Source organism: Ambystoma mexicanum, chromosome 11, assembly GCF_040938575.1.
Source record: "Ambystoma mexicanum isolate Mex_15411 chromosome 11, UKY_AmexF1_1, whole genome shotgun sequence".
Taxonomy (NCBI): domain Eukaryota; kingdom Metazoa; phylum Chordata; class Amphibia; order Caudata; family Ambystomatidae; genus Ambystoma; species Ambystoma mexicanum.
In genome coordinates this window covers 1,174,544,584-1,174,563,822 of record NC_090934.1, presented here as the reverse complement: position 1 = coordinate 1,174,563,822, position 19,239 = coordinate 1,174,544,584, and the positions used below count along the sequence as shown (strand labels likewise).

Genomic DNA, 19,239 nt, shown 5'->3' with positions numbered 1-19,239 from the left:
ATACTGTAGATTCTCCCTTAGCCCCTTGTTCCAATACTATACCCTGAAGGTAGAACCTATTCAGCTTTATGCAACTGATGTTTGTCTTGTGAACTTGGGTCCTGTATTAAATTTGCTCCAAGGTAAGCTGTGGAAAACTATCCTGGGTTTGCCGGGTTACCTTTCCAATCCCATCATTCAACATGAACTGGGCTTTTACCCTTTAGCAGACAAATTTCAGTGGCGTATGGTAAATACCTTTTGTAAAATGCTCACACCGCCTCCAAATTCCCTCTATGAGGATTTTCAGACAATGTTAGCTAAGAAATATCCAACTTCGATGTGCGAGTTTAACGTCCGAATACAGGCCATTTTAACCTCATTGAATATGTCGCAGCAAGACCGAATAGATCACCCGCATAAGGTCAAAAAGCGTTTTTTTTTAAATTCATGGGCTCACAATTCTGACTTGATTGGGGGATATCCTTCTTTTTCAACCTATGCCACATTTAGGCAGGCTGTTTCCCCTAGACGACCATATCTAGTATGCTGCCCTGATAAAGCGGCAAGAAGAACCTACATGCGCTTCCGCTTAGACCTAATCCATATGGCCTATCGGATCAGGAATTGGTCCGTTTATAAGGCTCAGGTACAGTGGGAAGTCTGTAGATTCTGTCTTAAACATTCCGAGAGCGAAACCCTGGAACATCTTTTTATGTATTGTATCTTCTTTGATAATCATAGGCGTCGCTGTTTGGGTGCCTTCTTGAAGTCGCACTCTACCTTTGAACGTCATTTAGTTTGGCTTCGTTGCATGCAGGGTAATACCACCTCAATTATTCTAGCAACAGTCAGACTTGTGCTGCTCATTGAAGAACAGCTGCTACAACGCAATCTGACCCTACGGAGTGGGTAGGATTCTGAGGAGTTGTCTGGATCCTGGCCAAGTGTTTGTGTAGCAATTATGAGATAGCAAATTGTTTTTTAGCAGTAGGGGCTGGGGCCATTGTCATCATGTTGTTCTTCTTAGAAGTGGTGTCAGTTGAAGAAGCTGTCCTAAAAAGTTTTAAGTCTAAAATGCTCTCTCTCCGCATGCGGGAACATAGAAAGCTGCAAGATTCTTGGTGTGTGTTTTCCTTTTGGTTAAAAGGACCCTAAAGGGTTCTCATGGGTTTGATAATGTGACGGTCTAAATCTTTTAAATTCAGTGTTTTTTGCTACCCCCTAGAGTTGGAGGTGATTTTGACGGTTGTTGAGTCTTTTCAGGCTCTCATGTGTTTTATATGTGTGAATATTGTTGTTTGGTGTTAATCTAGATAGCACTGACCTCTTTTACCATTTGTATCCCTGATTTTAAGATGTAATATTTGTAAAGGTGTACATTAATTTTGCTACCAACACAAAGTAAAATAAAAAAAATAAAAAATAAAATAAAAAATAAACAAAGGCAGTGCCTAATACCAATGGTGGAGCCTCCAGGCTTACCTTTGGCCAGGCAGTGCTTGGGGCTGCATGGGGCAGCTCCAGCAGCTAGGTGGAAAGGGAGCTCCTGCTCCAACCCCTGCAGGCAAGATAGTTGAAAGAGTTGAAAGAGTAAGAGCAATCAGAGTAAGAAGAAGCAAAGGAGACTGAAGGAAAACCGCAAAAAGGCTGGAAGCTGCAAGTACACTGCACAAGAAACAGCAGTTAGGGGCGCTGTTGAGCAGCCAGCAAGATGGCTGCTTAGCCTTCAAGCTCCGTGACCCACGGAATTCGATCCACGAGCAGCAGCAGAATCCTTTCACCGACAACCCCCAAAATTACACCGGATGATCCCCTGAACATAAGGCACGTTCTGGTAAAAAAATCGCTACTGGCGGATCAAGGGCGGCCGAGATAAGAATATCTACGCCAGCAGGCCCGTTGAGACTAGGTGCACGGCGGGACGTCGGCGGCCCTGGGCAACGCCGCCCTGACTCCCTGCTGGCCTTCTTGTGGACTCCCCCGGCTGGGCTAATATCGGCGGTGCTGCCACACTGTGGAATGAGACGGCGCCGTTGCGCTGCAGCTTCTTCTGCTCCCTCCCACTCTGCCGCTGCGGCCCCGTGTGGTCAGCGGGCGGTGACAGAAGGTGCTGCGGGGAGCGGGGACCGTGGCTGCTGCCTGCGGAACTAAAGGGCTGGCTGCCTGGCCCCCGCGGGCCCTCTTCCATCGGCGCGGTGGCCGGGGTTCGCCCACGCCCCCTCTCTCCTCACTAGTGGACTCACCTGCCGTGCTGCCTGGGCGCAGCAGCGGTCGGTTTCGGCCCTGCTCGGCAGGTCGGAGCTTCTGAGGAGTGGCCTGCCCCCACCTGGCAGCGGGGAGCGGCTGAGCTGACCCAAGCGCGGAGCAGCGCAATCGGGCTCCCTCCTTCCCACGCTGACTGCCCGCTTCTATATCCTACTTGCAGGCTGATACACCCGGTGTACGGGGGGCCAGGGGGCCGGGCGGATGCCACCCCCCTCCCCAAGGCCCATATAAACATTGGTGTCCCCCCCCCCTCCGCATCAACGTGCTTCACACACCCGCTGGAAATCTCCCATTGCGGCCTTGAGATCCCTGGAGCGCCATAGCAGAGTGGAGCGGCCCACGCCACTACGGCACAGGTCTGCACATTGTACTGTTTTGTTTTTCGCCTTGGCTAACGGTTTCGACTCCAGTGTACCCATATACGCTTTGTAGTGGCGGCAGCTGCTCTGGGGCCGTCTGCAATCCTCCAGAGCCCTCCACCCACTGCGCCTGTGGCAGCCACGGTATACCATTGGAACCCATCACCATGCAGCCCCCCCTAGCAACCGCTAGACCGTGACAATCTTGCTACAATCGTCCAACCAAGACAACCTACATCAAAGCTCTTGGGGCAATATCAGAACCCCTGTCGCAGGCCACTCGCAAGCCCACACCTTGGGCCGATCCTCAACACCTTTGCACGACTCCTGGCCCGTGGCCGATTCCAAACCTACCGAGCTATCGCCGCCCCCTGCCACAGCGATGTCCAACAGATCGCGAGGCACCAGCAGGGTGGGTGCGATGGACAAGTTCGCCAAAGCGAAACCCAGGGCTGATCAGGCCTCCTCCTCCATGGCACAGGACGATGGTGAGGCTCTACCGGACCCCCCGCAGCCGGATCTGACCGCAATGATGAGTCCATGGCCAAAAATTAGCAGCATTTCACGAAAAACTAGACAATATAAACGCAAATGTTGCGTCCTTGAGAGCTAAACAGGGGGCTAAGATCACCGAGGCGGAGCAAAGGATAGGAACCAATGAGGACAACATCCATACCCTACAAAATACTGTCACAGAGCTCGTCTGCGACATGAAACAAGTCAAAGCTAAGTGCGACGACCTAGAATCAAGGTCACGAAGAAATAACATTTGCATAGTAGAGGTTCCCGAATCAGCATTAAAAGGTCGTATGGAACTCGCGGTGGAACAACTGCTGAAGGATCTCCTGGATAACCCCGAGCTCTCTGCATTCTTCACGGTTGAAAGAGCACATCGCTCCCTGGCCCCCCGGCCTAAACCAGGTGACTTCCCCAGACCCATAATTGCAAAACTACTCAGTTACAAGGACAGGGACCATATACTCCGGCTGGCCAGGGAGAAAGGGGAGCTGTGGCTGGACTCACAAATCATCAGGATCTTCACTGACTTTTCTGTGGGGGTGCAGGCTGAGCGCTGCCAATTTGGGGGTTTAAAAAAATGCTGAGAGACAGGAAAATCGAGTAAGCAATGCTATTCCCGGTCCGTCTAAAATTCACTCACCGTAACAAGATGTACTTTTTCACTGTTCCTGACGAGGCTGTCAAGTTCATCGAGGCACAAATCCGACTGTCTGGTCCCCCTGAGGAACCTATGGATAATGACTAACAACTGAGCTTTTTGGCCCCACTACGGACTCCTCGGGCCAGATACAACCTATCGACTGTCCCCCAGTGGAGTGGTGATCTCCCCCTCTTTGCCCTACGCAGAGCTGGATAATGCCGACATATCGGCACATAAGGGGCATTTTTTGCAAGGGGGGGCATCCTTAAGTTATCTAACCGAAACACCACACACTGGGTCAAGACTTTGTATACTTAGCCTCTCTGTGACGCTCTGGCCGAGGGTAACACTACGGTTGTTCTCGCTACCTGTAAACTAACCTCCTTTTTCTTGTAATCCAATGTTTCACTAGTCGCTCTGAAGATTATTGTTGTTTCATCACAATATGCATTAACTAATGTGGGTCAACGGCAGCAGCAGCCCCCACAGCTGCAATGCCTGCTAAGGCTGTGTGTGTTTGTTCAAGCCCGGTTGGGCTTTTGGTCAGGCGTTGCCGAGTTGGGGACGGCACGCAATAGGTTGCTCCAGGGGTGGGATTTGTCACACTGCTAGTTTGTACAGGGCGGTGAGGGTGGGGGTGGGAAAACGGGGGGTAGTTATACAAAAAATGGCAGCATGGTAAAGGCTGGTGGTAAAGAGAGGCGACTCTTCGCCATCACGATACACATGGCGGTAGACAGAGTCATACTGGTATGTCCCGTAGACTTTTAGTATGTCTATCGAAATAATGACGTGGAATGTTCGGGGGTTAACTAATTTCACCAAGTCCCGCAGGATCACGACATATGCACAAAGGCACGGGGTCCAGATACTTCTATTACAGGAGACACACACTCTGAAACTCCTCTCATCGAACCTGGCACAGACCTGGGGCCCCAACAGATTCTATACCCAATACTCCACCCAAGCCAGAGGGGCCCTTACTCTTATCCATAAGTCTGTGAAATTCAAGCTTCGCACATCTCACATTGACACAGAGGGTAGATATGTGAATCTCCATTGTACTCTCGCGAACGAAGAATGCTTGCTTCTTAGCACATACGCGCCCAATACCGACTCCCCCGAATTTATAGACACAGTAACCGCCATTCCCACAAGATATGTGGAAATCCCCATTATTTGGGGGGGGACATGAATCTTATACTTGACAACATCCTGGACAGAACGACCACCACCCGCCGGGGCACAACTCGGGCAGCCAGGCGCCTCCACATGCAAATGAGCTCCCTGAATCTACACGATGTATGGAGAACGCTCTATCCCCATGACAGAGATTACACCATCTACTCAACAGCACACGACAGTTCTTCGAGAATAGATATGTTCCTCCTCTCGGGGTGCCGGGTGGGCAGGGTTACAGATGTCAAGATCCTTCCACGCACGCTCTCGGATCACTCCCCTGTACTACTCCAGATCCGAATGGGTAATACACTAGCACATCGGCCCGCCTGGCGCTTTAAATTTGAGGCTCTGTCTGATATTGTCTTCAAGGCGGAGATTCTGGCAGACGTAAACACGTTCTTTGAGAACAACAACACGCGTGACACAACCGCTGGGACCCGCTGGGAGGCATTTAAAGTGTACATTAGGGGGATGTGTATCTCGAAGGAGGCTGGGGTCCTCAAATCCATATGACAGTCCTTAAATACTTCCGAAGCCAAGCTTAAAACCCTAGAACAACAATATACCTCCACAGAACAGAACTAGAGGTATTCGAGTCCCATGCCCTGAGCGAGGTGTGTTACTTTGCTCGTCCCACGGCTGCTCGAAAGTACGGCAAGGGAGAAAGACCCGGAAGGACCCTGGCTAGGCTGGTGCGCGCTGAGGGTGGCAGGACCCGAATAGATAGCATCATCGATGACCATGGCTCGAGATACTGGTCGGACAAGGCCATCATTGACACCTTTGCTAACTTTTACGCCAATCTATATGGCCCCCAGCCGGAACACACGAACCTTGACCTTGACCTCCTGCTAGAGAGTATCCCTATGACCCTCATTTCCCAGGACACTAGGGAGCAACTGGAAGCCCCGTTCAAGTTAGATGAGATAGGGAGGTCTGAGATCACCCGGACTAAGAATAAAGCCCCGGGCCCAGATGGGCTCACATCTGACTTCTACCAAGAACATGAGGCCATTTTAGCACCCATACTACATTAGGTCTGGATAGAATCACTCCGACTGACCACACTCCCCCCCCTCCTTAAGGGAAGCTCTAATAACAGTCCTCCCCAAACCAGGATAGCCCCCAGACGAATGCGGATCCTACAGGCCCTTATCGCTCAACAACACCAACATGAAAATATATGCAAAAATCATCACCAATAGGTTCCTACCATTCGTGCCCCATTTAATCCACGCCGACCAAAGTGGATTCGTCCCCGGTCGCTCTACCGCACTCAATATCCGTCCCCTGTTCAATGTGATGTCCAGGATAGATCCAAAGGCCGATGCGGTGGCGCTCACACTGGATGCCCAGAAAGCATTCGACATGGTCTCATGGCAATACCTGTGGGCCGTGCTAGAGAAAATGGGGGTAGGGCCACAGATGATCTCCTATATTAAATTACTATATACAGGACCATCGGCCAGGGTGCTTGTTAACTCCACTACCTCCTCCCCCTTTGGGCTGCACAGAGGCACTCGCCAGGTTTGTCCATTCTCTCCCATCCTCTTCGCGTTCGCGATCAAGCCCATGGCAGACCATGTCAAGGACCGTCACACCCGCAAGGATGTTCGCCTTCAGGACACACCAGAAATCATCTCGCTGTACGCCGATGATGTGCTCCTGTACGTCAAAGACCCCTCCACATTCCTGGACCCGATTATCCGTGACATAACCAAGATAGGCATATATTCTGGCTTCACCATCAACTATTCCAAGTCAGAAAGCAACCCAACGACCATCTTGTGAATGCCCCCTACGCTAGTCCCCAGATGGCATCAGATACCTGGGGGTGCAGGTCTCGCTAACCACAACCTCCCTGCTGACAGACAATTACGAGTCTACGGCACGACTCATTGAATCCAAGATGCTTACGTGGCGCAATCTCCCACTTTCCATGGCGGGCAGATTGTCCCTAATAAAGATGATTGCGGTCCCCAAGCTCCTATATATCTTTGCTAATGTACCAGTGTGGCCCGGGAAGCAGTACTTCAAACGGCTCCACTCGGCTTGCGCCCATTTCCTCTGGCACTCCGGAGCTGTCCGCAAAAAGTGGCAACATATGACCCCATCCTATGAAAAAGGTGGTTTTGCAGCCCCAGACTTAGCATTATACTGGAACGCGGCACAGGCCCAACATGCCACGCACTGGTACACACACTTGAACCCCCCCCCCCTCATGTCAAGCTAGAGAGATTGGCAGGTGATGGAACCAACATTATGACCCTACTGTTACACCGTACATTCCGGTCAGACGCCCCATCCGACCCTGTGGCCGCCACGATCAGATCATGGAATAGTATTCTGTATTCCAAACAAGAACAGTGCCCGTACTATAAGTGGCTTCCCCTGTGGCAGTTTCCGGGACTCTCCCCAACACATGACCAACAGTTATTGCGTCACTGGGAAAACCTGGGGTACCGAGCCTTAACCGATCTATTCCCTGATGGCAAATTTATCACCCCCCAGACATGGTGGCCTGGACATTCCAACTCAGCGACGGAACTACTACAATACTTCAGGTTGAGGGCGGCAGTCCGGGCAATGTGGCCTCCTACCCAGACGAGCCCCCAGACTCACCAGAACTCCAATACATTGCAAACTCTGCAGGGGCATAATATCCTCACTGTATAAAATTCAACTGGGCAAACTAGAGAATACATCCCTCAAGTCGCGGGAGGCATGGGCCAGGGAGTTGGACACAGAAATTATCGAAACAATGTGGAACAAGATGTGTGCACACACGCGCAGAGTCTCCTTCAATGCCCGATTCCGCTGCATACAATACAAACTTCTCAACAGGCTATACTACACACCGCACAGAGTAGCGATATTTAAACATAACCCGACCCACACATGCCCTAAATGTAAGTTTGAAGAAGCGGATCATGCACACATGTTCTGGTCCTGTGCGGCGCTGAAGCCGTTTTGGACAAAAGTGACAGAAGCGCTCTCTGAAATAATTGGATCCACAGTACACCCGGATCCAATTGCTATGTTGTTCAGAATGTGGACGGGGGAAAACGTGGGGAAAACGTCAAAATTTTTAAATGTAAGCGCAATTGTAGCCAAGAGATGCATACTACAATGCTGGAAACGCCGTGCCCCGCCCTACCTTCGAGATGTGGTTGAAAGCCCTTACTTGGGTGCAAGTGTGTGAGGAGATGTACGTCGGATCCCTGCCCACTCCATCCTGTCCCAAAAACGTGTGGACTGAGTTCAGCACTTACCTGAACAATAGATACGGGGTTGAGTGGAGATCCACCCCTCCGCCTGAGCCGCCTAGCTCACTGCAAGCACTGACTGCCTAGGCCCCCTTTGTGCTGTCATTCCCCCCCCTTCTCTAAATTTGAACTGCTTTATGTAGTATGTTGCAATGCCAATATGCAATATTGTGATGCTCGTTTACCTCTGCCAATAAACAAATGTTTTAAAAAAAAAAAAAACAGCAGTTAATGGCTCTAGGGACACAGCACAAAGAAAGACAAAAAAAACACTGGCAGCAGGCAGAAGGAAAAAGACTAAGCAAGCAAAGCACAGTTGTGGAAGTTGGAAAAAGACAATTCAGTAGCAGAGGTCAGTAGCAAGCAAAGCACAGAGCAGAATGGTCAGCAATGTAGAGAGCGATTCTGAATGGGTTGAAGCTGCACAAGGTTCAGAATTCAATGGAAGAAAATGGAGTTTGAGCGTGTGGCAGCTTATAATCAGTAGTAACAGGGAGGAAAGCCAGGGTGAAGCTGTATGATTGGTCTGCACACAAGTAGTCACAGGCATGGTTAATGGAAATCCCTGGCATGGACTTTGGAAGACGATCCAGTGCTGACAAACGCCAGTTTTCTTTTTTTTTATAGAAACAGATTCACAATAATTGCTGTGGCATTTTGAATGTTGAAGTCCAATGAAATGAGTGTCTCCTCCCAGTCTTGGCGAAATCAGTGTGCGTACAACTCGGATTCAAGAAGTGTTTCTAGATTACGCTGCTTGGTTTTTCAGATTTCTTGCAAAAGCATTATGGGAATGGAAGTCCATGTTTTTGGAAATACAGATTTATGAAAGGAAAAGTTAAATAATGATTCAGGAATTTCTCTGGTGATGTTAGCGTCCCACAGGTATGTAGACAGCACCACCTAGAGGCAGAGAGGCAGGAGCCGTCTGTATCTTTCCAGGAGAATCTTCTGAGAAAACCTTTAACACATTCCACATTCCTCTGTTTTATGAGGATGAAGTAAATGCATTCATGACGTGGGACCTTAGAAAAACATTTGTTTTTCTTTGCAGTTACTGCAAACTTTAAATAAAGATTTCTTGGGTTTTCCAGACTTCTTGTCTACTAACTTCCTTTGACATGGTCTTTGTAGGAGTGTGAACTTGCAATATTCTCTTGCTCCTAGACCACAATTATCTAGGAAACCTCTGTTTGTGGTAAGGAGCAGATAACCCAGAACATGCTTTTTTTAAAATAAAAGTTGTCTGAAATTGTACACAAGTGCTGAAGAAATAGCGAAAAAGCCCAGTAGGCCGAGGAGGCTTCCCGTGAAAATCTGAAGATAGCCATCGTGTGTGGAGTTACAAGTCTGGCCACCTCATTGGTTAGACAAGAAAGAACCAAAATGGGGGTGGATAGGCTTTAATTGATTCGACTGTTATATTTGTAATTCATTTCTATGTCATTTTATGTACCAGGGCTACATAACCTAACCATGGGGATCAATTCCAGCATGTAAATCTATGAAAGAGTAAATGCTGGAAAAGTACGCATTGCTCCCACATTAAGATAAACATTCAGAGGATGCTTACTTTGGATTGTTCTCTTTGCAAATTCGCTGATTTACTCACTCTAAACAAGAAATAAAAATACCTCTTTAACTTCAAATTTGAGGTGAAGGTGTGTAAGCTCTTCCGTTAGGGATTCGGTTTCTTGTTTTGAGTCAGTGGTTTCTCTTTGGATCTGTCCTTTCATAGTTTGTATAGCTCCTTCATTAGTGTCAAAATATTCATCATCCGAGTCTGAAAATTAAAAGGGAGAATATGTGAATTGCACAGTAGGACAACATGTGCCGAGTTATAGCAAATGCACTACTGAACACAGAACGCATTACTTACCTCCAAAGACAATCTTTCTGATGAATTCATTCTTCCACCCATGAATTTTCCATTTGTTGAAATAAGTACAAGCTCAGAGCAGGTCTTTCAAACCTAATAGCCATTGGGAGAATTGGAGAAGACCTACTGAGACTGCCACAGCCGTTATGGTGCTTTTGGAACTAGAAGCAACATCCCAGGTACATAAATATGCCAGCATTGCCATCTTTCCATGCCATTTCTGAGTGGCCATGTGACAGTAGAATTGGTAGAAAATAAGCTTGGTTACATGAACTAATGTTTCATAGGAGAGGAGCTGTAATCCGTTTAGGTGAAAGTTGATGAGAACTCTGTCGGGTGAAGCATGCATCCATCATAAAGACTGTCACCATTCCTTATCTTTTAAGACACTCCTAAAGAAGTCAAAAAGAAAAGAGGCACAGAATTCTTGAGGAACTATGCCATCCAGCAAAGCCTGATTAGAACTAGTATCTTGTCCTGGCATAAAGTCATGATAGTAATGTTTGGCAAAGGCAAGGAAACCAATCTATTGGCAGACCCTCCAAAAGTGAAGACCATCACTACAAAGGAAGAAGAACAAAAAGCTTACCTTTTTGGTAATTTCCTTTCCGATGGATTAGGCCTTCTGCCCACAGAGTTGTCATCTTACAAAAATCCTCAAGGTGCAAGTCTGGCTTTGTAAGGTGACACTACAGCTCTGCAGATCCTCAGAATGTGACATCATGGTCTTATATATGGAGCTGGCCGCACCCCAGGAACTCCAATGCACCAATATTTAACCACACCCAGAGGCTGAGAAACTGTAGAATGGCAACAGGTTAAGATTATTTTCGTTTGACGGGCAGGTGGGAGGAGCATTAAAAGGTTTTTGGGAGAAAGAACTAATGCACAAGAAAGAAGTTTGCTCTCAGGCAAGTAATTTGTTCTTCTACAGATTCTTTCACCCCACAGATTCCTAACCTTCCAAAGCAGCGCAGAACCTGGAGTAAGGAAGAGAGGGGGGGAATAACAACTACACCAGGAAACAGGCTTCCTGACGAGATGAACAATCCAGGCAATAATACTTGTCAAAAGTATTCAATGGGAAATACATAATCACCTTTTCAGCCTATTCATAGTGTTGTTACCAAAGCATGGCGCCGGGGGTAGAGGAGGAGGAGTGTAAGCACAAAACCCATCTGTAAGCGCGGAGTGCAGAAAAAGTGCAGTCAGCTGCAGTCAGTGTAAAGTCATGAAAAATCTGGGAGTGGAAAGTTTGACCCTCACTGCCTTAAGGAGAGACCCTCCTTACTAGTGAAATTGTGCACTACTGACTGTTACAAAGACAGACATTGTGCCCATTTTCTGCCTTGAGGTACCCAGTAAAATACCAGAGAAAATCTTTTCTTTTGTTCACTTGGCTGCACACTAGTTGTATATAACATCCCAGATGCTTGGCCTGTAAAATGTTATGAATTGCGAAGTGAGTGGGAATTAATCTGGCACTCCAAGCGTGCCAGGTGCACCCGGCGCTCTCAAAACTACAGTTTCTCCTGCAGAGACTCATCCTACAGAACCAGACATGACCCTGACAGCATGCCTGCCATCCACCATCCAGGTCCATGCTCAGATTGCTCCTGCTCCATCTGCAAGTGGGCTTGTCCATAAGGGAAAGGAAACAGCAAGAGCAGAGTCAAGAATTACTTAATTCCTTTTGAAAAAAAGAAAGTGTCTCATCAAACACTATTCCACACTCTCAGCCGATGAGGGATTATCAGGGGAACTAGTGGTCATCAAAGGGAGCAAATTTACAAAGGTTATCAAAGGTAACAGAATCACCCCCCATCAACACCCCCTCATCTACTATCAAAGTGACTGTTAGGTATGATTTTCACAGAACTGGTAAATCTTCTTGACCTGGGTCAACCCCACAACCTTTTGCTTTACTAATGGGATATTTTTCCTTAATACCTCAGTGAGTGGGAATCTTTTTCCACACTCAAAGAATCTTTAACTCTTTTTATGGGTGTAATTTTTCTGACTCTCCATAGTATCCTTTTAAAGTTATACTCTTTAACAACTTATTGGCAATAAGTGCCTGTTGTTGCTGGGTTGCCCTAGGGGCTCCCCTTTTAACTTTCTTTTGCTAAACGTGAGAGAACTAGAGATCCCAAGGGTAGAAAAGATCTTTGGCTCCCTTTTACATGTTGTTATGTGAAGCCAGCACACCCCACCTTTTGTGGAGTACTGGGGAGATACAATGTATCCCTTTTCAACTAAAACTCTAACAACTCTGTTACAGGGACAAGCTTACCTTCAATGGCTGGTGGCAGTGATACCTTGTGTTAATTTGGTGCACCTTTACCGCGGGCTGTGTGCACAGCTGCAGTAAAGGCACCTATGCATGCTCATTTTACCAAAATGGCCCCAGTCTTCTTTTTTTGCTATTTTAGTGTTTCTTGTCCTTTCTTGTTCCTTCCCGACATCCAGGGTGGGAAATTACTTTGTGTGATTTTTATCTTCGGTGGGAGTCCCCTGGACGAGTTTAGTCGCATGAAAGGTTAGGAAGGGTTGAATAGTCATAAGAGTCAAGGGTCAAGGAAAGTCATTGAGGCACTAATACTAGCAGTCCCATTTCCCTTAAGCATACGCTATGACCTATGGGAAATATATCATCAGGGTACTATAAATTCAGTTGATAAGGGTATCCTTGGTAGGAATTTTACATCTGTTAAAACACACAATGTGTCTCTAGAGATCCATTAGGACTCTGCTAAACAGATGAGACAGTTTTTTTTCAAACCCCCTTAGCCGCAGCAAGTGTCACGGTACAAACGATGGGCTCTGGCTGGCCCTTGAAAAAACCCATTGCCTTGCAACTTATTTAGGACTAAAATGATCAGTACCTTGGGTTGGAATACTCTAGAGTATGTTCATTTATTCAAGAAAGTTTCATTAAGTCTGGATAAGTATAATTGCTTCCTGTTGCAGGAAACAGCTGAAAAAATCCCCCTCTAGACAGATTTACTAACCTGTTAAACCCTTATGAAGGGTTATTAATTGGTGTGAGGAATGGTATGGTTATTTCACTGAACAACTGGTCGAATTATATCCCTTCTGTACAAGCTGCAGAAATCATATGTGACACTGCGATGTACAAGAGGAGTCACTCACTTCTGATTAATGTCCACTGGAACCCGTTCAAAATATCTGAAGAGTCGTGTTTCAATCATATGTCCAAATTATTGTATAGATGGTTATCGACATGTGACTCAAACAGTATCCTCATTGCGGGTGACCTGAACTGCTTTTGCAACGACCAGGAAGGGTATTCTCTCCTGCCATTAATGTCATGCTTGAGAAACTCCTTACAAAAAGTGTCTCGGGAAGATAGCTCAGGGGCAATGCGCACGCTTGGAAGCAAGACGACGCGGACAAACAGGTTCGATCCCCGGTCTGTGCTTAGAAACCTCGGTGTATTTAGTGTGTTATAAATAACCAATTATAATTAAATTATAATTAATTATAAAAGGATCCGCTTGGCTTTCAACTATGAACATTCGGGGACTATGCAAATGTAATGATAATGTACAAGCGGCATACCTTTCCACTTCACATGCTGTTGGGGCCCCAAAACATCAAACATATACTAGATGTTCCTCCAGGTCTACAAGAACTATCATTTACCATTAATAACTGAATGGAATGTGGAATTAGTGGTTGCTTCAAGTACCATCATGAACTAGGTCTCCTTGGTAGAAACAAATGCAGGAGCAAATCGACTCGGATGTAATCCTCATTTTGCTACTGTTTTTAACTCATATTTAGATCTGGAAGTTGCTAATTGGTCCTCCGAAGATTTTTACAAAGTATTCTCACCCGTTTGCTGCTTTCGAACCAGTGTTTAAAATCAAATTACTGGAAGTGCCCACAGGTAAACACATATTTGATGTTAACATTGAGAGGGAAAAAAGAAGGAACTGTGACGCTAGCTTGGGGCTTCATTGAAGATCCTTACTTGACTTCCAAACAGGTGGACCCTTCCCCCTCCAAAACCACCAAGGACAACATTGACTCTCTAGCTCCAGCCTTGGCAGACCTCTGCAACCTCTCCTTCGCCACTGGAGTTTTACCCAGTTCTCTCAAGTATTCTCTTGTGCACCCTTGTAGTGAAAAAACCCTCTGCCCACCCTTCTATTCCGGCAAACTATTGCCCAATCTCTATCACTCCTTTCCTGGGAAAACTACTGGGGAAGTTGGCTATCTCTCAGCTTACCCTCCACACTGAATCTATTGGTTGTCTCCATGAGCCTCAGTATGGCTTTAGAACATCCAGAGGCTTGGAAAATGCTTTTCTGAACACCTGTGAAGACCTGCTCTCAAACCTTGACTTTATCTCTCCCTCTGTCCTCATTCTTCTTGACCTCTCCTCTGCTTTTGATATGGTAAACCACAACATCCTGATCGCCAGTCTCTGTGATACCCTGGGCATCATAGATCAGGCCCTGGCGTGGTTAGCGTCCTTTCTCTCGGACCGTCCTTCCAAGGTGGAACTTGGGTCCTTTCTCCCCGCTATCACTCCCTGTACTTGTGGCGTCCCCCAGAGATCTAATCTATCCCCCTGTTTTTTCAATGTCTACATGGCCCCTTTGGCCCACAAGATCTCTGCCTTCACCTCCATCTTTCAGTGTTATGCGGATGACACACAGCTCTCTTTCAAGGTACCCTTGGCCTCTTCCTCCTCCTCGCTCCTTCCAGATTATGTCTTCAATTCAGTCCCAGTGTGCTGCTAATGATCTCTGCCTTAACAGAGATCATCCTCATTGGGACCCCTGCGCCTGCTTTCCCACTTTCACTCTGGCCAGCCTCCCTCAGTCCTGTGCCCTCACCAACCAGTGAGGCAAAACATCTGGGGGTCATCTTCAAATCTACTCTCTCCTTCTCTCTTCTCACATCTCGGACATCTCGGACATCTCCAAAAGTCCCACTATCAGCTGCACCTCCTCAGAGGTATTCTATCCTTTATCACCTTCCCACAGAGGTTCACCGTCTCCAGAGCGCTGGTTCTCTCCAGACTGGCCACTAGAACAGTCTCTTTCTCAATCTTCCTACTTCTACTCTCTGACCTCTTCAACTTATCCAGAACAGAACTACAAGACTTATCCTTGGCCTCAAGCCCAGGGACTGCATCTCTACGGTGCTGAAATCCCTCCACCGGCTCTCTGTGGCTTCAAGGATCAAGGTCAAATCCCTCTGCATAGTCCACAAGTCTTTCTGGGGAAAGGGCTCATACTATCTACAACGCTCTCTTCCAAATACTCTCCTTCTAGAGCCCTCTGCTCAGCCTCCTCTAACTCTCTGCAGTGAGACGTTTTTTTACAGACAGAGATTTGGGGGTAGATAATTATCCTCTGCAGGTGCCTTCCTCTGGAACATCCTCCCTGCCTCTCTCTGTTTTGAGCCAGACCTCCTTAAGTTTCAGAAACCCCTCAAGACCTTCCTCTTTTCCTCTTTCTCACTCCCTCTCCCTTGCCAAGCTCCTTTCTCTTCTCCCTGCTTCCCTCCTTCCTTCTCTTCCTCAACTTTCTCAGTTTGCTGACTGGTTGCCTGGTGCGCCGCCAGAGCCTCACAGTTCGCAGGCTCCCCCGCCAGTCCTGCACTTGCCTCCGGGCCTCTGCACTGTTTGGCATTACTGCACTCAGAATACATTCCATGAGACGGACAACCACCCTGCACTTAACCCAGGCCACTGATGGACTAGGCACACTTGTCCCCCTCCCTTGTTTTGATTTTTGTTAAATCATTCAGAATCTGAAAGGCCTATGAATGACAACTGTATACCCTTTTTCCCTTCCCACCTTGAAGCGCTTTGAAGCACTTCACTTGTGTATAAACAATTACATTACAAGAGCCAAACTTGTATCTGCAAAATTAAAACTAACATTTCAAAAATTTGTCAGAAGTTCCAAAAACCACACGCTACAGAAAGACTCATTTTAACTTACCGAGCAGAGGTGATATGACCAATAACAGGATTTTTGGGTCCAAAATTGAGGGACAATTCTGGAGGCATGAGCTTAACCTATCAAAATGTGCTCCTACTATTATAAGATATGAGTTAGGCATGTTATCCCTTATGGCTATAATAACCTGGAAGTACCGTTTCTATATAGGAAAATACTTTAGCCTACAGGGGCTTCGTAATTGTGTGCACTGAACTCTGCAATTACTAGTTCTACGAACAGAGAATTAACACATTGGACCCACAATGGTAATTCCTTGTTGGAATACATCAATATGACAACTGAATATCTCATTCTTTACTCTTTTAAAGTAAAGGAAAAACTTCGGATCATGGACTGTATTCACTAATCAGAAAGGTACAAAGAAATACAAATGATTGTCACATGCAGCAGAAACTGAGAAATCTTTGAACACAGTGCCTCTATATCTTGTGAAATTTCCTGATGTAAAGTAGATATCATGGATGGTTCTTAGGTTTAAAGTTCAATTTGTTCCCCACAAATAAAATCTTGGGGGTATGCCAGAAAATCGCAAGGATCATGGGTCTGTGTAAACTTTGTAAGGGCCGTAATTTAATCGAGTCGTTGAAACATTTGGTTGTGGAATGCATAAACTTAGCCTCTCTGAGACATTTGCATTTTTCTAAATGTTATCATGATACACATTTAGTCACCTTATATGATGTTTGGAATAGAATCTTAGCAGGTTCTCAATGGTCGCTGATTTTAGCACCTGTCAGGTTTTTAAACTGTTTGAACCAACTTCGTGGTATTGTGTATTGTCATTGTCTCTGTCTCTTTAAGGTTAAATGTGATGCTTTGGAATATGTCCTTGTTGTAACTAGTGATGGGTTTACCCAACAAGCCATAACAATAAATGAATAAAAATAACAACCTACCAGATGTCAACAACTTAGACAATCATCTGGTAGCCGCCAGGCCTCTTGTAGGCTTAGCACCTTCAGGTGCTTCTTTGATAGCCAGATCAAGTAAGTAAGCAATGCACCTGCAAAGCCAAAAAAAAAAGAGCTGGTCATTCTCCTGAAGGTTCTCATTTAAGAAGCCTTTGGGGTCCAGAATATGAAACTTCAGCTTTACTTTAGATAGATGAGGTAGAAGACCAGAATATGGGCCTTATGGTAAAGATTAAAACTATCACAACCTTTGGAAAGACACCAAAATGTTGCCTCCAGAACGCAGACTCCCGAAATTCCGTCCTTTTTTTTCAAACCCCCCTTACACCACATATATATGTGAGGGGGTATGGGATATAATAGTAGAATGGCGGATGCAGGGAGTCTCACACTGCATATGTATGTGGTGTACAGGGGGGGTACAAAAAAAAAGTTGCCCGTCGGACCTTTTTGCTTGGAAAAAATTAGGCACAGGGTCTCCAAAGAAAGAGCCTGGTGGCCAATCACCCACCCCACAGAAGTGATAACCACCAGCGGGGAGAGGGAGGAAGAAGAATGTCTGGAGGGCCTTGAATGAACATGGTGCAGTATCCCTGTGAGACTACCACTAAGGTTGAGGGATCAGAAATGGTGAGCTACCACTCACTGATGTGCAAGGCCTGCCTCCCCCTCCACCACTGTAGAAGGGGTGGGTGAAGTTCAATTCAGAGGGATTTTGGACCTGGGAGTACAAGAGCAGCTGAGGGCTGAGGCAATACCGCTTCTCTCTGCTCCTCTGCACCTACTTTGGTTGGGGAAACATTGTTGGCCTTGCTTGCCGGAGGACACCGGACCTCTGCCATGGTGGGTAAAGGGGGAAAAGCCTTGAAAGGGATGACCCCAGGAAAGCGCTAAGACGGGATTGTGTTCCAAGACCTACCCTAGGGATTTGACAGTGGCTTTGGAGTTCTTGAACATCTTCAGAGACTCATCCACCTTCTGTACCAAGAGGTTGTCACATTGTTGAGGTTATACAAGAGTTTACTTTGGATGTCAGGGGCAAAACCAGATGTTTGGATGCATTAATGACTGTGGATGACAGAGCCCATAACCCATGGATCTAGCTTCAAGTCTGCTGTGGTCAGGCCTGACTGGAGGATCTGGCATGCCACCCAACCCCTTCGTTTACAAGGGAAATTAAACCACCTTTTGGGGAGAAGTTGCTTTTCACGGCCTCTGATATTATATTCCACAAGCAGTGGCTGTATTTAGAAAGTGCACAGGTGGCATTTACCACGCTCAAAGCTAGTCTGCTGGGCACAAAAACCTTTCGCCCAAAAGTGTCAACCTCCTTGCTTTCTCCATCTGGGGCAACAAAGAGAAAGTGGCTGATCTTGAGTCCATTATAAAGGCCTGACCCACCAGGAGTAGGTGAGTAGACAGCAAATCTGGCTTCTTGGCAAGGTCACAGTCTACAGATGGTGTGGACGGTTCCAATCACAGGGCTAATACCATGGCAGCTACTAAAGGGTTAAAGGGCAGAAGTATTTCTGCCAGAGGGCCCTGGTGAATAATGTCAGAGTTCAAACTAAACCACTGACTTGCCTAGAGCCAACAGGCTAAGGGTATCATCAATCTTATCAATAGTCCACTGGAAGAAAACATGCAGCTTAGAACATGAAAAAGCATTTGTGTAGTCCAGCTCAGTGTCCAGACTACTGGCATCCTGTAGGTCCCTAGTTAAATAGGTATGGACAGCCTCCTGGTTATGAAATCTTCCATCTCCACCTGAATCCAAGGGTTCCAACCCATAAGAGGTGGCATCATATTCATCAAAGATCTGTCCCATGTTTTACAATAACTGGATTTTTGGTCCTACAGCAAACTCCAGCAAGGTGGCATTGAAGCCAAATACTGCACTGGGGCTATGACGCCTGAAGGTTGAGCCATCTGGCATTGGAAGGGGCAATCTTGGGTTTCAGTGCCAGAACAAAGTCAGCATGAGAGCAGTTGCAGTCCCAAGAGGTGACTTTGCTGTCTTGTCGGAGCATGCAATGCCCTTGCTTAGCACTGGTGCCGAGAGCAAAGTTGCTGGCACCAGGGCTTTGGCAAAGGGTTCTAGCATCTGTTCCCAGAATTTCTTCCACTTCTTCAGCACACAGGTAAGAGTACCTTCAATGGTGGTGCTTCTCAGAGGACCTTCATCATCATCAATGAAAAAGGATTGACTTTTTTTGTTAGGAGACGGAAGC

General features: G+C 46.8%; 1 protein-coding gene across 4 annotated transcripts in view; it reads right to left on the bottom strand.

Annotated features, from left to right (window-relative positions):
- VPS13C (vacuolar protein sorting 13 homolog C) overlaps window positions 1–19,239 on the bottom strand; it is a 5,236,720-nt gene that overhangs the window by 3,361,324 nt on the left and 1,856,157 nt on the right. For all 4 annotated transcript variants that reach the window (XM_069624493.1, XM_069624490.1, XM_069624491.1 and 1 more), the window contains one exon: window positions 9,848–9,996. In XM_069624493.1, the coding sequence (XP_069480594.1) occupies window positions 9,848–9,996 (149 nt within the window). The remainder of the gene's footprint in view (window positions 1–9,847; window positions 9,997–19,239) is intronic.